The 18,813-nt window shown below is 42.0% G+C and overlaps 1 protein-coding gene across 4 annotated transcripts in view; it reads left to right on the top strand.

Annotated features, from left to right (window-relative positions):
* PLEKHG1 (pleckstrin homology and RhoGEF domain containing G1) overlaps positions 1-18,813 on the top strand; it is a 127,476-nt gene that overhangs the window by 75,379 nt on the left and 33,284 nt on the right. For all 4 annotated transcript variants that reach the window (XM_039568106.1, XM_039568107.1, XM_010400953.3 and 1 more), the window contains one exon: positions 4,970-5,508. In XM_039568106.1, coding sequence (XP_039424040.1) covers positions 4,970-5,508 — 539 coding nt within the window. The remainder of the gene's footprint in view (positions 1-4,969; positions 5,509-18,813) is intronic.

The following is an 18,813-nucleotide window of genomic DNA, read 5'->3' as shown; positions in this document are numbered from 1 at the left end:
CATAAAATTTCACTTGCAGTAAAAAACTTGGAGGAATAAACACCTATATTTAGACAGGAGTTGGGGATCTTTAAGTCAGTTTCATATTTAAAGACAAAGCACTTTATCTCTCATTGTATGCTAATGGTCTAGGATAGCCAAAGCTGCAGAGATAATGGAAAATCATTTATCATTACCATGAATATAATGACAGGAAGGAGGTTTTTGTTAAAGAAAAGCAAGTGACAGAAGAAGATTATGCATTTTTGGTGAGAACTTGTTTATGACTGCACTGAAAACCTGAGACATGCCAAGATGGTTGTTTTGCATGTGCCTTCAGTCTTGTAACTAATATTAGAGTTGCCTGTTGGGATGAAACAGTAGTATTTCTTGCCCTTGCATGTCTGTGGAGTAGGGAGATGTCATTGTTCTTGCTGGGGAGCACTCTGGGGTTGTGTGTGTGTGACACAGGAGCAGGGAGCTTTGCAGGGACTGGGAAGGGGGAGAGTAACTGAATTAATGCGGAGGCACAAACAAGAAATGACCTTGTTTGGGGAGCGTGTTTCCTTGTGAGTAGGGACAAGTAGTAATTATCCTCCTTTCAGTGCTGAACTAACAAGTAATTACTGTTATTCCTTAATTAAAGTATGCAAATTGAACATTTCTCTTTTTTTCCTCCCCAGACTGAGTTAAATACCGTTATTCACAACTGACAAAAGTTCTCAATATTATTTTGGTTCATCCTTGAAAAGGTTCAGTAACCAAAAGAAAGCCTAACAAAAAAAGCAGTGAACCAGGCCAGACATGGGTCAGGGTATACAAGACTTGCTCAGAGCGTGTGCCTCTGCAGGCTCTGGGGGTACCTACGATTTCACACCATGTTTGCTGCCTGAGTTTTGATGAATGCCTCTACCCGCTGGTGCTGCTGCTGAAACTGGGGGATGGGGTGGACTGGGCTTGTAAATCAGTCCCACAGGGTATGGGACAAATTACTTGCTTTTTATAGTAAGTTCATATGAAAGAAAGAAATTTGTAAGAGGTTACAGGGTTTGCAAAGGCACTGGGTCAGTTATGATTCATAGAGAGCAATCCTGAGGGAAGCTGTTTACTCTCTCCTCACTCTCATTAATTCAGTTGTGAATTTTTCACCAGGCATTTGGTACAGACCTTAGGCAGCTGGTGCAAGAGTGAAGTTACTTTGTGGTACGACTGCAGAGCAAAACTACTCACTCTTCAGAGTTCTGAAAAGCCAAATACAGACCCTGACAAGAGACAAGAGGATGGGCATGTGACTGTGGCAGTGAACTCCATTCAACTGCTGCCTGTCCTGATGCACTTATGACTGCAGAAATCAACTAAAAACTCTGTTCCTGATTTTAAAGGCAAGGGTAATTGTAGAGGTTATTTTCCTACTTAAGTGTTCCAAGATGATCAAGTCCAACTGTTAACCCAGTGGTTATGCCAAATCCACCACTAAACCATGTCACCAAGTGCGACATCTACACATCCTTTAAATACCTTCAGGGATGGTGACTCTACCATTTCCCTGTGTAGCCTGTTCCAGCGCTTGACAGCCCTTATGGTAAAGAAATATTTCCTAATATCCAATTTAAACCTCCCCTGGTGCAACTTGAGGCTGTTTCCTCTTGTCCTATCATTTGTTATTTGGGACAAGAGGCTAACTCCCACATGGCTACAACCTCCTTTCAGGTAGTTATAGAGAGCAATAAGGTCTCCCCTGAGCCTTCTTTTCTCCAACCTAAATACCCTCAGTTCCCTCAGCTGCTCCTCATAAGACTCGTGCTCCAGACCCTTCACAAGCTCCGTTGCCCTTCTCTTGACACACTCCAGCACCTCAATGTCTTTCCTTCAGTGAGGGGCCCAAAACTGAGCAAAGGATTTGAGGTGTGGCCTCACCAGTGCCAAGTACAATGCTCAAATGAGTTTCTGAAGACAAACTTGTGAAGCCTTGGAAGATGTACAGATCCTGTGTTATTGGGAAGGGCTATAGGTTTGTCACAGTTACCTGTACTTGAGGCAGGAACTGAGAGCTGGGTGGAGCCAGGGCATGTCCCCTGACTTTCATGAGCAGGGTGTTTGGTACAGGATTTGCCAGCTGAGGAAAGGGAGCTGCTTCCTGGTTCCGTGCCATGCTGAAATCCCCAGTCCGCTGTGCCCTGCCTTTCTTCCAGGTGTGCCAGCTGCCTAGGTGCCTGCCTGCTGCTCTGCAGGAACACTGGGCTTCTGTGCCATCAAAGTGCACCCGAGAAACATACTTTAGTGGTTGGGGACATAATGGACAAAATGGTAACAGAAACTGCACAGAGAAGCCACATGACAATTTACATCCATGTGGGAAAGGAGTAAAAATGAAGTAAAAAGTAACTTTTGAGGTTAATAGTCAGGATGAGGCTTTGAGGACAAAACAGACCAAGGAGGAAATACTTAGTTTGGTGTAATTTATATAGAAATACACAGGAATAGCAATTTGTATAAAAAATGGAGGAACTTGAGTCAACCATGTTGCATGCAATTAGCCATGCCTTGCAGGTGCCTGGAGTTTGCCAAGGTCACTGGGAATACAGGTGTCAAAAGAGCAAGCCCATTTTAACTCTTACAACTAACGCTTGGCTTTTTTAATGAGCAATGACATTGTCATTAAACAAAAAAATAAGTGGGTTTGCTTTGGTTTTCTAAGACATGTTAAGATCTCCCAATGCTTCTGGCTACAAGTATGTCTTACATAAAACTACTGTTAACATTTTTTTCTGACTCCAATGTCATTTACATGATCTGTGTTTTGTTTTTATTTTTTATATTAATGAAAATGTTTGCGAACCAAATAATACATATTAATGCCTTTGTGTTATTATCTGAGAGGCAGACCACAAGTCAGTGAAACAGGGAGAAAAGAGTGTGGGGTAGCAGAATTTTGTGGGAATCCTTTATTTCCCTCCTAAATGTAGCTAATCAGGTGTTTCTTTGTCACGTAATTTTAGTAACATACCTTGGGGTAAGCTAGCAGAAGTGTACCCTGTTATCTTGTTTATCCTGTGTATTTTTCAAGGGGGGCATTTTTCATTCAGCAATGTTGTGCTTTCAAACTTGAATGTGAAAAATGGTCCAAAGCTGATAACAAAAATGTGTTCTTTCTTATCAAAAATGTATACTTTCTTATCACAGGTAATATGAAGGCACACATCACTTTCTGTGCCCAGATAGAAACAAGAATAATTCGCTGCATTTTTCTGTTTTAATTTAATTTTATTTTATTTTATTCCCGGTTTATTACTTTATATTTTATTTTGAAATTGGTACTTGATGTGGTTTATTCAGAAAGGGTAAGAAAACATGCTTCTGTGCTTCAAAACTAGAAGAACCTGGCACAAAGAAAGGCTATAGATTTTCAGACTACAAGGTAAAACCAGAGGTACAGAGGTGCCAAATTAGGTTTTTAATCTAATGGCCAATTTCTAACCTGTGTAATGAGCAAATTACTCTCAATGTTAATTCTATGCATCACCTTGAGGGCAATACTTGTTCTTAACAGAAAGCTAATACCATCATCACTGAAATGACACTAGTAATTACTCACATACAAATGAAACTTATGCATTCAAGGTAGGCCAAATAAATCAAAACATTCTTATCTGGGATTTTATTTCTGTTTGCCTTGGATTTATTTTTAAAAATGGGAGAGTTGCTTTCAGCTTTGAATGAAATTCTCCCCCTGCTCTGAGAGCTGCAGGAGCTGTGTCCCCAGGAGGTTTCTGCTTGTAACTACATAGCAAGTCTGCCTCAGTTCAAGAAGGGCCACCTTAAAGGTTGGGCGGGTTTGATTTGCAGCTTTATGGTTTCTTTACTGAAACTGTTGTCAAGAGCTGTAATTACTGGCATGAATTTTTGAAAAGTTGTCACTGGACTAAAATAAGGACTAAGCAACTGCTCTGTGGGTAGCTTTGGTATCACTTTTCTTCCTAAATTGTCACAAGTTTCCCCTTTTCACAGGACAGACATTATGAAATTCCATGAGTTTGTGGCAAGATTTTCTTGGGAGGAAACTTCTTACTGAAACAAAGCTTTGAAGTATTGAATTTACCTGCAGCTGCTTTTGCAGATTCTCATGCTGCATCACCCACAACTTGGCCAGAGACAAATCTGCATTGCATCGTGGACAGTGTCCTGCAGGGCATTTTGGAAAGGAAAATAAAGCATTGAAATGCCAACAGGAAGACAGACATCTTATTTTGTTGTTGCACTGATCTGAAAAACAGCTTTGGGTCAGTTCAGCAGGGGGTAATATTCTGGCTGGAGCAGAACAGTTTTAGAATTACTTATTTTCCCAGTAGAAAACTGAATTATTTGGCAGCACTCTTTCCTGTGGGGACTCTTTCTTCAGAAACTGCATTCTTTTCATTGGAAAATCATTCTGCTTTTAGTATTTTGTACAAGCCACAGAGCTGGTAATTGATAACTGCTTTTAGTTTTTTTGAGACTGTTGTCTTTGCAGGATTCAAAATGAAAGACACCTTCCGGTGTCATTGTATGTTTCTTGAGGTTTCCAAACCTCTCAGACCAGGGTCAGTGCTTAGCTGGGAGATAGCGGGGACTGCTCCCAGTAAAGCTGTGGGGGTCTTTTTCAACGGTGGGGAAAATCTCTGGAGTTCTGTTTTTCTCCTGTGCCGAGCCTGAGCCATGGATGTGCTAGCAACAAGCCCAGCACACTGGCACAAGAAGGATGTGCCAGAAACAGAAGCGTAAGCAGGAGGAGTGTGATGCTTCTGTTGTAGCCCTCAACCTCAACCTGTTGGATCCCCACAACCTAAAAAGCACAGTGACCTCCAAACCATGTTGTTCTGGTTGTCTTTTGGTTTAAATAGAGTTTTGGCAGCTTTCTATGCAAAAAGCTTTAAAAGTAGCTGCCGTCAACTTTTGTGTTATATGGAGCAGCAACAATAAACCCACTTCTTCTGTTTGTTTGTTTGTTTAGATGACTTCCACTTACCTCTTGATGTTGTACCAGCTGTGACAGAGGCCCTTGACTCCAAGAAGAAGGGGGAAGATTTGCACAAGGAGAGCAGGTCTTTCCGCTACTGTGAAAAAAACACCATGGACCTGTCAGACAGTGACCGTCCTGTCAGCTTTAGTTCCACTTCCTCCTCTGCATCCTCCAGGGACAGCCACTGCTCCTTTGGTAGCAGAATGACCTTGGTTTCAAACAGCCACTTGGGTTTGTTTAACCAGGATAAAGAAACGGGTGCCATCAAGCTAGAACTGGTCCCAGCCAGGAGATTTTCCAGCAACAAGACACGCAAAAACTCTGCTGTGGAGCAAGAGGATCCTGAAGAAAGCCTTGAGAAAAGGCCAAGCATGCCAAGGAAAGCAGAACCAAAAGGAGCAAGCAAAAACTGTGCAATGTCCCTGGTCACAGAGCCCACCAGTCCGAAGCTCCTCTACGTAGACAGAGTCGTCCAAGAGATTCTGGAGACAGAGAGGATGTATGTGCAGGATCTAAAAAGCATTGTCAAGGTAGGGGACTTGGTTAAGACAGTGTTAACTGTTCCATAATGCCATTTTTTACATTGTTTGATTTCACAGCGGGACAGATGGATCTGACAATGGAACTGGCATTTGCTGGTCTTTATAAATTAGTGTAACATCATTGTTCTAGTGTGTTTCTAGTTTTTTTTGATTAGATAAATCTAAGCTGTTACTATGTGTTCATGAATAAATAACAGAAAAAACGATCCTACAGCTGGCAGCAGTAGGATCAAAGTGATAAACTCTTTGCAGTAACAAAACTTTTTTATATTTACAAAAAAAAAATTACATTGCTCTGTGTCCTAGAATGTATAGCAAGAAGCAAATGGCAGATAGCTTTAACTGCCTCTTTATGTGTTTTACCTGAAGGGTCTTATATACTGACTTTTTCCTGCTCTCCCCAAGTCGTAGTCCTGCAAGTTCTTTCCTGCCTTTTCCCCTGTCCCTTTCGTACAACTCACAGCTACAGTCTATTCTCTCTCTGTCCTTGGCCTGTAGTATCAAATATGGCATATGTATTTGCTGGAAAATACTGTTGTGTTTGGCTGTAAGATGAAGGAATTATGTTTTCTTTAATACTAATTCTGAATGGGTGTAGCATTTATTAGCAGCAGTAAAGTTTTTGTCCAATCCCTAGCCTAACAGTACCTTTCATATCCTCTTTCTAGTACAGGAAAATATATGGATGAGTCCTTCTGTGGATTGTTCTTTTCGTTCTGCACTTGTATGTGTGCCATCAGCATTGTTTTGCTTTGCATTTTTGAAGATGACAATTGAGTCCCTTGACTATCATTTGTAGCCTAATGCTTAACCCACAAAGAAGGGGTATGTAGGAAGGCTCATGCTGTTTGTAGAACATAGAGCTCCAGGTAGGTGTATGAGGTCATCTGAGATAGGAAATATCAGCCAGCTGGAGACACTCTCCCCAACTGCAGCTCTAACCTGCCTGGTCCCCCAATAGCAGGGGAAAAATGTGAAGGCTTTGATAACTCAAATGCACATTGTGATTAAAGACCAGTACCTCACCCTGCAAAGTTCTCAGAAAGGTTGCTTTTTTGGCAACCTTTTTCTTTTTCCCTTGGTTTCCATAGCTGGTGCTGTTTCACTACATTCAACCATAGCTCGAGTTTCATTTTGGAGTGTTTAAGGTCGTCAGATGCTGCAGAACCAAGTCAGCTTCTGTGCATAGTAACTAGGCATGACTTCCATGGTTTTGGAAACCTTAGCCCTCACTCATCCTCCTATGGAGTAAACTGCACAACTTGAGAAACTGAAAACTAGAATTAATATCTAGTAACAAATTTTCCAACTACAAGCAGGAATACTAGTAAATGCTTTCTAGAAAATACTTCAACCATCACTATAGTAGATGTAGAATAAATAAGACAAATGTATTTTTAGTTATGGAAGAACTGAAGGAATTGTGAACCTGTGAAATGCCCAAGCCTGTTTCCTGCAGCAACTAATAATGAATCTAGAAAGCTTTGTGTGAAACTAGACAGCTTATTTGAGACATGGAGTGGTTGGCAGTGGAGCTTTTCTTAGCTGGGTGCTGAGGATCCAAGGACTTCAAAGGAGCTGCATCCCAGATGGTGAGGACAGTGGGGAACCAGCTGCCTCAGCCTGTGCAGAATGTTCTCTTGGTTTCAGGGGAGGGAGGTGTGACTGGGAGCAAACTTCTTCAGAAGGGCCCATTTTATATGTTTCTCAAGATTCCTTTCTCCACAAGTTACCTTAGCAATGCTGCAATAATTCACCCAAGCAAGGGTGGGGGCTGTGAGAAGGTTGGGAATACTCCACAGAGATCTGTCGGAGTGCCGTAGACTTACAGAGCTTGATTATCTGGGCCTCTATGATAGCTGTCTAGTTTGGCAGGCAGATAACTGGTGCTGAGCCAAACTAAGATGAAGGGAAGCAGCTTGACTTGACTTATTTTCCAGATAAACATGGGTCAGATTTGGCAGCTGGTTAGGAAATGGAATGAGAATGGGAAAAGGGGAGCTGGAGAGAGGTCAAAGGGCAACTGCTGCCCAAGAAGTGTGTGGGAACTGAAGAGATACGTGAAGGTGGGAGGTGGTGGAGTAAAGCATAAGCAAGTGAACCAGGGCTAAGTGGAGAGACAAAAAATAATTAGTGGGAAAACAATGTGAGGAAATGAGGGAAAACCCAGGAAGTGGAAAGTTAAAAGTACAAGATTGGTTGGAACTGGAGCTCTCTAGTGAGTTTTCAGCCGACGGTCAATACAGAGCCACAGATGGGGTCATCTGGTCCAAACTCCTTGCTCAAGCAGGATCGTCCTAGAATACATGGCACAGGATTGTGTCCAGATGGTCCTTGAATACCTCCAGTGAGGGAGGCTCCACAACCTCTCTGGGCAATCTGTTCCAGTGCTCAGTCACCTGCACAGTAAAGAAGTTCTTCCTCATATTCAGGTGGAACTTCCTGTGCATCAGTTTCTGCCTGTTGTCTGTCACCCTAGTGCTTGGCACCACAGAGATGAGCCTGGAAGCATCCTCTTGACACTCTCCCTTCAGATGCTTCATTGACAAGATTCCTTTCTGTCACCTCTTCTAAGGGCTGAACAGGCACGACTCTCTCAGCCTTTCATCATAAGAGGGATGCCCCAGTGCCCTAATGATATTCATTGCCCTCTACTGGACCCACTCCAGGAGCTCCATGTCTCCTTGGTGCTGAGGAGCCTAGAACTGGATACAGCACTTCAGATGTGGCCTTGCCAGGGCTGAGTAAAGGGACAGGATTCCCCCTCCCAACCTGCTGGCAATGCTCTTCCTAAGGCACCCCAGGATACCAATGGCATTCTTGGCCACAAGGGCACAGTGCTGGCTCATGGACAGCTTGTTGTCCACCAGGACCCCTGGAAGCTTATGTACGCGGTCTAAAAGTAGTAAGGAGGGCTGTTTTTTTGTTTCAGGATGGGGGTTTTTTGGCAGAAGGAGGGAGAAAGAAGGGAGGCAACCCACATATGAAGAGCTAAAAGCTGAAGAGGTGTCAGATTGAGGATAGCATAACAAAAAGGGAGAAATTAATAGGTGCTATTTTAATCACCCTCTACCCTCATAGGAGAACTGTCAGTAGAGATCTAGTCTATTGCTTTTTGTCCTCTAGTAGAGGGGATTTGCTGATGCTACATTCTCTGTAGGCAGTGGAAACATACTTAAAAAGAATATATTCTCACTGTTGTTTCCAGGACTTTGAAAGAGGTTTCAGAATCTATATTCTGCATTTCTGGTATAAAGCAAAGCAAATTTGCCTTTTTCTTTGGGTAGGGGTGCTATTTGTTTGGCTTTTAGGTATTTGGGGGGTGGGAACATTTTTTTTTTATTAGTTTCATTGGGGGGGTTGTTGGTTTTGTTTATTTCTCTTGGTCTTTTTTTTTAATATATCCATGCTCTTTGCCATTAGCCAGATCATTAATGAACACGTAAACCAGGATGGCACCCAATATTAGCCCCTAGGGTATGCCACTAGCCACTGGCCTCCAATTAGATTTTGTGCCTGTGATCACCACCCTCAGGTCCTGTTGGTTCAGCCAGTTCTCAGTCAAACTTCAGCTTGTGTATGAGGATCTTAAGGGAGTTAAAAGTCTTCCTGAAGTCAAGGTAGGCAATACTGACTGCTTTGCATTCATCTACCAAGCCAGTCATTTCATAGTTAAAATGTTAACAGACTGGTCAGCTTTCCCTTGCTGAATACCTGATGACTGTTCTTGATTACCTTCTTGTCTTTAGTGTGCCTGGAACTGGTTTCCAGGACTAGCTAATGACCCATTGACATGGATGATGTGAAATTGCATGTAGGTACTAGTCATAATATCAAAAGTCAGCTCGTTAAGAGCTAGCCTAGCACAGTATTTTGGGCAGTGTCCTTTCAACCTATGTTACCCTTAGAACATGGAGTTGTCATGCCTGAAGTAAAATACTATGGAGGAATGGGGCAAAATAGAATTTTGTCCTTTTTTATGCTTGCATTGACCTAATGCTGGTAGGTCAGTGGTAAGTAAATAAATAAAGTAAAAAGTCATAGCTTCTGTTGCCCTTTGAGTATCTGGGTGATCCTAACAGTGCCAAGTTGTTAGAGAGAAGTTAAAATTGAGTTCATGGGATGTGGTTAATGTGATTTTTAAGTGATCCTGGGGACCTGCTGAGGTTTTCCTTTTCAAGTTTTCTTTTCAACTGCTGACAAGAAGTATTTGGCAGGCTTAGGATGAGTGAGGAGGCTGTACAGGTGTTATTTGGCACCCTTTGTTCCAGGATAAGCATTAAAAAACAACTGCTTTTCTAGGCAGTACAGCCATTTTGCCTGTGACCTGGAAGGACAGTTGGGTTAGGATTGTTTTGAGGTGCGCTGCTGTGATTCTTGCACAGGCAAGCTTTGCAACAAGGATAGAGTGAACTTTTCCACCATTTGGTATGTTTTATCAGATGATCTGTTAAGGATAATTACAATTTTGAACGAGTGCAGCTTGAAGCTTGTTTTGGGCAAGTTTGTGATGAGAAATTGGATACCTTTGTTTCCTGCTTGTGTCATGCTGACAGGTGTACTAGCCAGGACAGAACTCGCTGACCTTTTCCTCTTCAGGACCTAGCCTGACTTTTTCAAGTAGTAATGTAGTTAGAATAGACCCAAACTTCAATTAGAGTCACTTACTGAAGTGAAATTTTTTTTCCCTTGAGTAAAATGCTGTCCCTGAAGTTATAAAAAAATCTGTGTTTTGCCCTTGCAGTTCATAGGAGTCAGAAGCCCCCATTCATAATGTGTATAAGTGCTTGTAACTGCAGAAAGACATCCACATTTGTGTTTTACCCTTGCACAATGGAGGAATAATGCAAAAGCACTGTTACAATACTTGCATCTGCATCCCTATTGGTATAATAATATAAGTATCTATAAAATAACTAGAGGAGACTAAAGTGTGCATTGTCAGTGTGTTTCACATATATTTGATGCCAACAGAGGCTGAGCTTCAGAAATCCTGAACTCTGTCTGAAATCTGGCAGACTTCATTTATGTGAATTAATTCCTCTACCCTTTAATTCCAAATGTGTCTTTTTTTTTTTTTAAAACCATCCCCACTGGACTACTGGAAGTCTTTGTCCTATCTCCTCCCAGGATATTTTGTCCCTGGCCCACTCTTTTTATACTTAAGTCTCCTCTTTTTAAAAAGTCTCATTCCCCTCTACACAGTCTCCTGCCCATGATCTTGCTGCCTGTCTGAAGTCTTCTCTCAGTAAATCCCATCTGCATCCTGTCAGTATGTTGCCTCATTTCCTTATGTGATTTTTCACTTTTTACTATTTCTCTTTCTCATGCTCTTCATCTCTGCTGATTCCAGAGCTCTCTCCATAGTTCTCTCAGCAGGCCTGACATTTTCATCACCATTCCTAATTTTTCTGCCATCTTAAGTTCTGTGAAATTAAGAGGAGTGTCCACCATGCTTTTTCCCATTTTTTCCTTCCCATTTTTCTGTAGTATTCCTTTATGTGCCCTCTGCCCTGAAACTGTACAGCATGCTTTTCTATGCTGTGTATGGTTTGCAGAGAGCCACTGAGAGACAGGAACAGTCTTTTCCCTCTTGCCTCAGAGGATCAGATCTGAGCCAGATGTTGCTAGCAGCACGAGAGAACAGCAGTTGTGGGTTAAGACCTTGTGAAGCCTGAGCTGAACCTTGCAAAGGACCATTGCTAAAAGTTCCTATTGAGGATATGTGAATTTGGAGTGTTTCTCCTCCCCCCACCCCAATATGGTCAAATATAGGGGAATTTACATTAAGGCAGCAAAAAAGGCATACTCTCAGAAACAAAGTCTCCATTATGCTTGAATCTGCTGCTCTCCTTCCCTGAGACATGAGGATATGGTTCATGTCCCTGCTAGTCAGCCTGGGGGTGCTTGTCTTCTTGGGGGAAAGGTCACCAAAATTTTTCAACATGAGCAAAAAAGGGTATTCTTTCTCAAAAAGCCTCGGGGGAATGGCTTTGCTAAAATCTCCTAGAACAACTCATCAGGGAGGCAGGTTTCTGGCATGGAAAGCTTAATCTGAGGTGAACAGGTCTGTTGAAGCTATATACCCGTTGTGGGGTGGGGGTAAGCCTTGCAAGGGGAAATGTTGGATGTTTGAGGTAGATACGTGTTGGGGCACCAGTGATTAAGGGAAACCCTTCTGAGAGGAAGTCAGTGTTGGAATGTTATTGTTCCCAGCTTCCTGTCTCCCGGTGCTGCTGCTAGAGGATGTCTCCTTCTGTGTTTTAAGCAGTTAGTTAAAAAGACAGCTCTGAAGACTGCAGTGTGCACATTGTCACCTGTGATGTGTTAAGTAAAAGCATAGCTGCTTGTGCACTGGGTTTGCTGGATAGTGTAGCTCTGAAAATTCATTCTTTGTAGGTTCAAAAGCTGGGAATTCCAGTATAGCTAAGGCATCCTGTAATGTTTGTTCCCACATTATAGTTAATTTCTGTATGTGACCTCTTTTTCTATGCCAGCTAATTTGCATACCTGAGAAAGATACCTTTGGATTGCTGACATAAATTACATGTGAAAATTTGGATGAACAATTTAAATTACCTGAAAAAAAAATTATGTTTTGCATAAATGTAGTATGATTATGCAACAGTGATAAGTTTAACTGTGATTAATATTTGTTAAATTTTTGAGCTGAACTTTCTCACTGCTTTCTCTCATCCATGAAGAAAGAGCAGTGTCAAATTATGATTGACCTCCTTAGGGAAAGCTTGGCTTAAAAGCAAGGGAAGTTTTCTCCAGTAATATGGAGACATGACAGCTGAAATGGAAGCATTCAGTACATGTCCAAAAGGCCTTCTTGAAGTTTGTGAAGTTTAAACAGAGTTACAGCAATATAAATCAGAGCAGAAAAATGTTCCACTTAAAAAGTCTGTAATTAATTTGTAAGTAGCTTTATTAGAGAACTTCAGTGTTGTGTTTTGTTTCTGGTGTTGCTGTTTACAAATCAGAACCAGTGCAGACTGCTGAGAAGTGAGGTAGTTAGGAACACCACAAGGTAAGCTACCAAACAGGTGCAAACAGCTCTTCTGGCTACCCTTAAAGAAGTACCTAAAGTAAATTAGACTACTTCTGATACACTGGGATAGTTCAGTTTTCTCTGCAGACTTCTTCCTTCCTGTATGTGAGCAATATTAAACATCCTTAAGCAACCTAAAGTAATAGAAGTATACACAAACTGTTTTTTGTCTCTTAAATGGTTTTAGATGAGGTTGTTTCTGGAACTCCAAGATCTTGAACAAAAGTGTTTTGCCAGCTACATGTGCTGTAAACTCCTCATCCTATGTGCCCTTTAATGATACCTAACAAAAGCAGAAGCAAAACCCAAACCTTGCTTTTCTGGGAAGGATGGGAATGGTTCTGGGTTTTGGAAAAAGGGGTTTATAGCTGTACAGTAGGAATATAATGTGTTGTGGACAACCAGAAGTAACCTAATAAACAACTTGTGTGGTGTAAGCGTCTGCTTATGCTGCGGCATGAAAGGGAGCTGTTTGTAAACTAACTTCACAGGAAATACGCAAAGCCAGGGTTAAATATACTGATGCATAGTTTTTCTTATCTGCATCATCACTACTTCAGTCTTATTTCTGCTGGCAGCATTCATAGATTTCTTTTATTCAGCATGTTCCCAAGTACTTAAAAGACACTGAATAAAATGTCAGTGCTGCCTTCTGTTTCCTTCACCTGTACTTTGCATCCAGTTCTTTTCTTACAGCTACCTTGTAGAAACTTGCTGGGATAGAGATGGTCTTTGTCAGGTGGTTGCAGAGTTTCACTGGTTGACTGGGACTGCAAACGTTAAGACAGCACAAATGTATAGCCACAGCTTTGGGTTTGTTTTAAGGCAAGCTCTGTGTTTGGACAGCACAGAAGGGTGAGTTACACTGCAGTAATAAATGAGCTGTCTATAAATGTACAGTGAGCCTTTCTTAAGCTGTGGGTGGGAGAGAAGCAGCAGGGAGGGCTGCTGCTCTTCCAGGGAGCCACAGAATTGCCGAAAAGCCTGGCTGCTGTTGCTCTTGTCCTCCCTTTTCTGGCAGCAGGGCGTAAATCATTCGGCCATGCTGTCTGCAACCTCCTACCCACTTGCTGAATGTGAATGAATATAGATAAAAGGATGAAAGTTAATCTTCTGTTCCAGAAAGCTTTATTCTTTTGGGAGCAGGGAGGCCAGTGGAAGTTGTAATTTAAATATGGAGTGTGCCATTTAGGAGTGCTGATGGTGGGCAGGGGACTCCAGGATTGAAACGTCAATCCTGTGACTGCACTGAGGCTGGAGCGGGAGGTTGTATCCCTGCCTAGGGGGATGTATGGAGCCCTTCTGGGATTCAGGAAGTAACAAAAGAGAGGTCTGTTCACCTCTGCCCTCCATCTTGTTGTTGCTTACTGGCAGTGGATAAGGAGCTCCACAGAACAGAGCAGCAGCAGCTCTACAAAAGTTTATAGAGTAGACAGGAAAACTGTGAGGAAGAGGTCTGAGAGCTGAGAGACGGGAAGAGGAAGTATAGCTTATGCTGCAAAATTTCCAGTAAACATTACAATGTTTTAATGAGATTATATATTTTTTGCAGAATGATTGGGATTTTCTGTAAAGAAATTTCAACATGTGGAGGTGATGTCTTAAAGGCAAAGACATTTCTGCATTTCCAGCCAGGCCATAGTTTCTGGAATTTTCTTTGTGTGTTATAATCATTTCCATTTTGGTCCATGGAAATATTTGACTACTTTTAAAGTTGTTATATCATTGTTATTAAATATTACTTGTCAGTGAACAGTGTTCTAGTAATTAATGACCTTTAAGCCTGAATACTTAACAAACCACATAGTAGTCTCTCTCTTTTCCGCTCTTACCACTCCTGCAAATTAAGGTGTGGAGGTAGCTGCTGTTTTTCCTGGTTTCATGAGAAGACCATTTTGCAAATAAGACTCTTTTAAAAAGTTGTTCCTTGCAAACCACCCACTACTATAAAGTTCCATTTCATTGCTCTTCGTATATTAATAACAAAAGCCTCTGGGAATCATGTGGTTACTAAGGTTAAGATAAATGTGTGTTTGGGATATGTGCAGATTTTCTCCATTTTGCTGGGTTTGCATTTTCATTCTTTGGAAAACAGACTCTTTCAGTTTCCTTTCTTGTGTTCTAAAATAAACATTTCTCTTCTGGAATGTCTCATTTAACTTGTAAGCATTATGAGATCTCTTTTAAAAAAAGTTAACATTCATTTGCCTTACAAATTGGAGAAAGTTTATTTAACAGGGCAAGGGTATATACCAGAAGGCTCAGGCTCTTTTCCTGAGTAATTAATGCATTGGGAGGCCAAATATGCCTTAATGATTCTCAATATTTTGTTTGATTATGGTTCAGTAAGCTTATAATCAGACCAACTAAACTGTGTTGTGATAATTAATTTATAGATGTCCTGGTGAACTTTAATTTTTTTTAAATTTATAATTACTAAACACTTTCAGCTGGTACTTTTTTGAAAAAGATTGAGATTATTGAATGATGATTGACACCAATGATGTAGATCTAGAAATCTTTAGAGCCTTTCATCTGCCTAGCAGCCTCGAACTATTTGAAATACTAATTACTGTTAATTATTTTCATTTGTAGCTTATTTCTTCTGTGTTTCCTCTTAACTTTAGAAAGGCATTAGATGAGGGCCTTACATAACTCCTTAATGACATATCAGTAAACTACTGATAGCATTTGTAATCCCACCTGTGCACCAAACTTGCTTCTTACCACGCCTCTGAGCAGCAGTTTTGAGTGACAGCTTCTGGGAAAAAATCTTGTTGATGTGATTTGGCAGTGGGTGCTGGCTGATAACTGAAGATAAATGTTGGACATGGTTTTAATCAGTGGGCTTCAACTTCAATAAGTTAGTGTGCTGAAGTATCTAAGTCGGGTTTCACGTGAGTTTCTGTTCCAAGTGATTTACTCATAATCATCTTTACACATGCTGGACCATTTACAGGGCTCATCTGTGTACAATCCATGAATCACAGTTTCAGTTTGAGTGCTTTTAATGCCTCTCTGTCAAATTACAGTTTGATTTAGTTGACAGCCTGCCTTCCAAGGTGTCTTTTTAAGATGGGAGATTTTAGCATGGAATTCCTGCAGTTGAACAAAAGAATATTATTGAACTTGGATTGTTTTTCATTAGAGCAAAAATTTACTACGACAAAGAAGGCAAAAATCCGTGAGAACAGTCCATCCAGGCAGGCTGACAGTCCAATGCTGGATCAGCTGGTGACAGGTTTTGATGGCCCCAGAAACCTTAATAGGCACAGCATTCCTGCTAAAATGGCTCATGGGACACAAGAAGAAAGCATGCACTGGGCAAAAAGAAACGACATAAGACCCTGGACTGGTGGAGTAGGCAATGTAGGACATGTGCCTCCTTCCACCCCAGTCCTAGAAGGGAGCTGTGGGGCAGTGCTGGAAATTGATATGGGCATCCTCTGACACTGGAGCAGGGGCAGGAGGATATGCAGAGCTTGCTTTAAAGGCTCAGGCATTAAAGCAGTGAGGGGGAACCCACAGCTGCAGGAAGCTGTTCTGCTATCTCCCAGCCATGCATGCTGGTGAGACAGTTGTCCTTGCTCAGGGCCCCAATGAATGGATTCAGTGCAACAGAGTGTTGAGGGACCTCTCACTGACAAAGTTTTCCAGGGCAAATTCTTTAGTTCATTTCCTGAGACTAGCTGTGCTCTGACAGCTTGAAGTCCTGTGACAAGATCTCCTGACCGTTGTGTTGTTGACATTGATGTGCCCTAGAAGTTTCCAGCTTTGTATATGACTATGCCTGGGCCCACGTCTCCATGGGCACAACTGTTCAAAGGCCGCCTAAACCAAAGAAAGCATGTGTTTTCGAGGTGCAAGGCATAGTGTTAGGACTCAGGAATTCCTCACTGCTAATTTTGGCTGACACATCACTCCCCCTGTGGCTTTCCATGCATGTGGATGAAGCCAGAGGGACCTACTAGGGGTCGCTGCTTCCAGGCCTTAGTAGCTGCAAATGGGACAGTGCTTTAATATATAAATAATCTATAATATAGGTGAGGAAGTTGATTATTGAAAATCTGTCCCTCAGGAATAGCTACATAGAAAAAAAATACTGGTTTTTTTTAAATCCCTTTCTGTGGGTAAACTTTAAGTTAATACTGTTAACTTTAACTTAACTTATTTACAGACCCCTAACTGTGGAAAGTGTGGGGAGATCTCGGTCATGATCACCTTACTCTGCAATGTTAAACAGTGGAAATAAAACTTACGTGTGCTTCTCTATTTTTAGTCTTTCCTCATACCATGTTCTCACGAGTGCTCCCACCATCAATCTTTGCCCTTTCCACATGCAGTCAGCCAGCAGCATATCACCTTACTGTGTCACGCTTTATTGCCGCTACCCGCGGGCCGCGTGTGAGCCAGCTGCACGTGTAGATTGGCACTTCTGAGGAAGCTGGCTGGAAGCACAGGTGAGCTCAATATGGATCTTCCACCATCCACCCAGGGCCTGGGGAGAGGACTGGTGCTGGTTAGGTGGCCTCCTGCCAGCTCGGAGACTCTGCTCTTCTGCAGGGATATCGGAGAGGAAAGAAATCACAAACTACATCTCGTGACAGATTGTGTAAAGCAAGGGTTACTTTGGCTGCTCCCATTTGGAGGGTGGCTGGCTGTCAGTACCAGGAGGTCTTTTCCATGTCCTTTTCCCTTGATGGCAGAGTGAGTGCTCTCCAACCATGTCCTTCGACATGTGGGCGTGTGTCCTTTGAAGCCTACCTGCAAGGCCTGACGCATCCATTTCCCACAAGGGCAGAGCTTTGCTGCTGCTGACAAGTGGCAGTCTTACATGCAAGGTGCCTTGGGATATAAAGCAAATGGAAGAGTGGGGGAGGAAGCACATGGAGTGCAGGAGCTTTCTGCTCACACTGCTGAGGGGAGCAGAGGAGGCTGTGTCTCTAGGTCTGTGTTGTTCTCAGAAAGGCCCTGGCTTAGGCTGTTGGTCAGTGGCAGGACAGTGCTGTGCCTTACTGTGCATAGCCTCAGGTAGGTGCTGGGCTTTCAGACCTGTCCATGCCTTTGGCCTATGTGAGGGTTTTCCAGCTTCAGATGTCTTTTAAAAAACCCCAGCATATACCAGTAAAAGCAGAAAGTAGAAAGACATGCTCACAGAAATTTTCTTCTTTATTTACGTTTCTGGGTTTGCATGTAGTGAATCTGTATGGTGGACAGTGCAAGCATTTTTTTAGGTTTCAATCAGCCCTAGGACTCATAGCCAAAAGAACCAGAGCAAGAAGGAAAAGTATGTTTAGTTTACAAACGCACACTGCCTTTGTAGAGCACAGCAGTATTTTAAATAATTGAATAGAGCTGCCATGAGCTGCCCTGACCAAAATTCATCATCTTTGGCCACCTGTTGTATGGAAAGCATGCTATTTTTTGAACCACAAGGCATTCAGAGTATGCTGCTATACGTGCTGGATAAATTAATAAATAAAATAAATAATGGGGGAAAAAAGAATAGGAAAAGAATCCGGCCAAAGGTGAATTGGTACATATTATAGTTACCTATATAATTAGCAGAATACGTACTGGAAAGCATTTTATAGTGCCTATTTTAATGTACATCTGTTGCCCAACTTTCTTTGTTTGCAAGTGTGTGGCTAGTTTGGGCAGCATGGCTCTAGCTAGCAGGGTACAAATAGGATCCATTCTGCGGCGTGTTTTCCTTCTGGCCTGCAGCCTTTTCCTCCAAGTGGCGTGGAAGTAGTGCTTAGGTGGCCAAGGCTGCTGAGCTGTCTCAGTGGTTCCTCTTCTGCACAGCCATGTGATTTTGGCCAAACACATCTTTGTTGTGTAGGGGGGAGTTGGGCAAAAATATGTCCATGAGTATGGTGTGTGTCTGTTCAAAGGAAAAGCTGGGTGGCTAGATGAAAATGTCCCACTAATTCGCATTTGGTTTCTGAAGTCATGGAAAACATTAATCAATATGTGAAAATAATTTTGTTTATTTTGTGCTTTTCTTGACAGTTTTCTCTCATTTCTAATTCATATAATAAATATATCTTTTTTTAGCCTCTGAGGTTAGTGTTTTCGTCATTTTATTCCTCTAGAGATCTTTTTCTTTGTGGAGGAGGAGACAGTAGTCAAGATATGCAACTTCTAGCAGACATTCTTTCTGATGGATTTGGCATGATGAAAGACAAATGGGGAGAACATCAAACCCAGCAAGGAAGGCAGGGCTGTCTGGCAAG

Source organism: Corvus cornix, chromosome 3, assembly GCF_000738735.6.
Source record: "Corvus cornix cornix isolate S_Up_H32 chromosome 3, ASM73873v5, whole genome shotgun sequence".
Taxonomy (NCBI): domain Eukaryota; kingdom Metazoa; phylum Chordata; class Aves; order Passeriformes; family Corvidae; genus Corvus; species Corvus cornix.
This window is presented reverse-complemented; position numbering and strand designations above follow the sequence as displayed.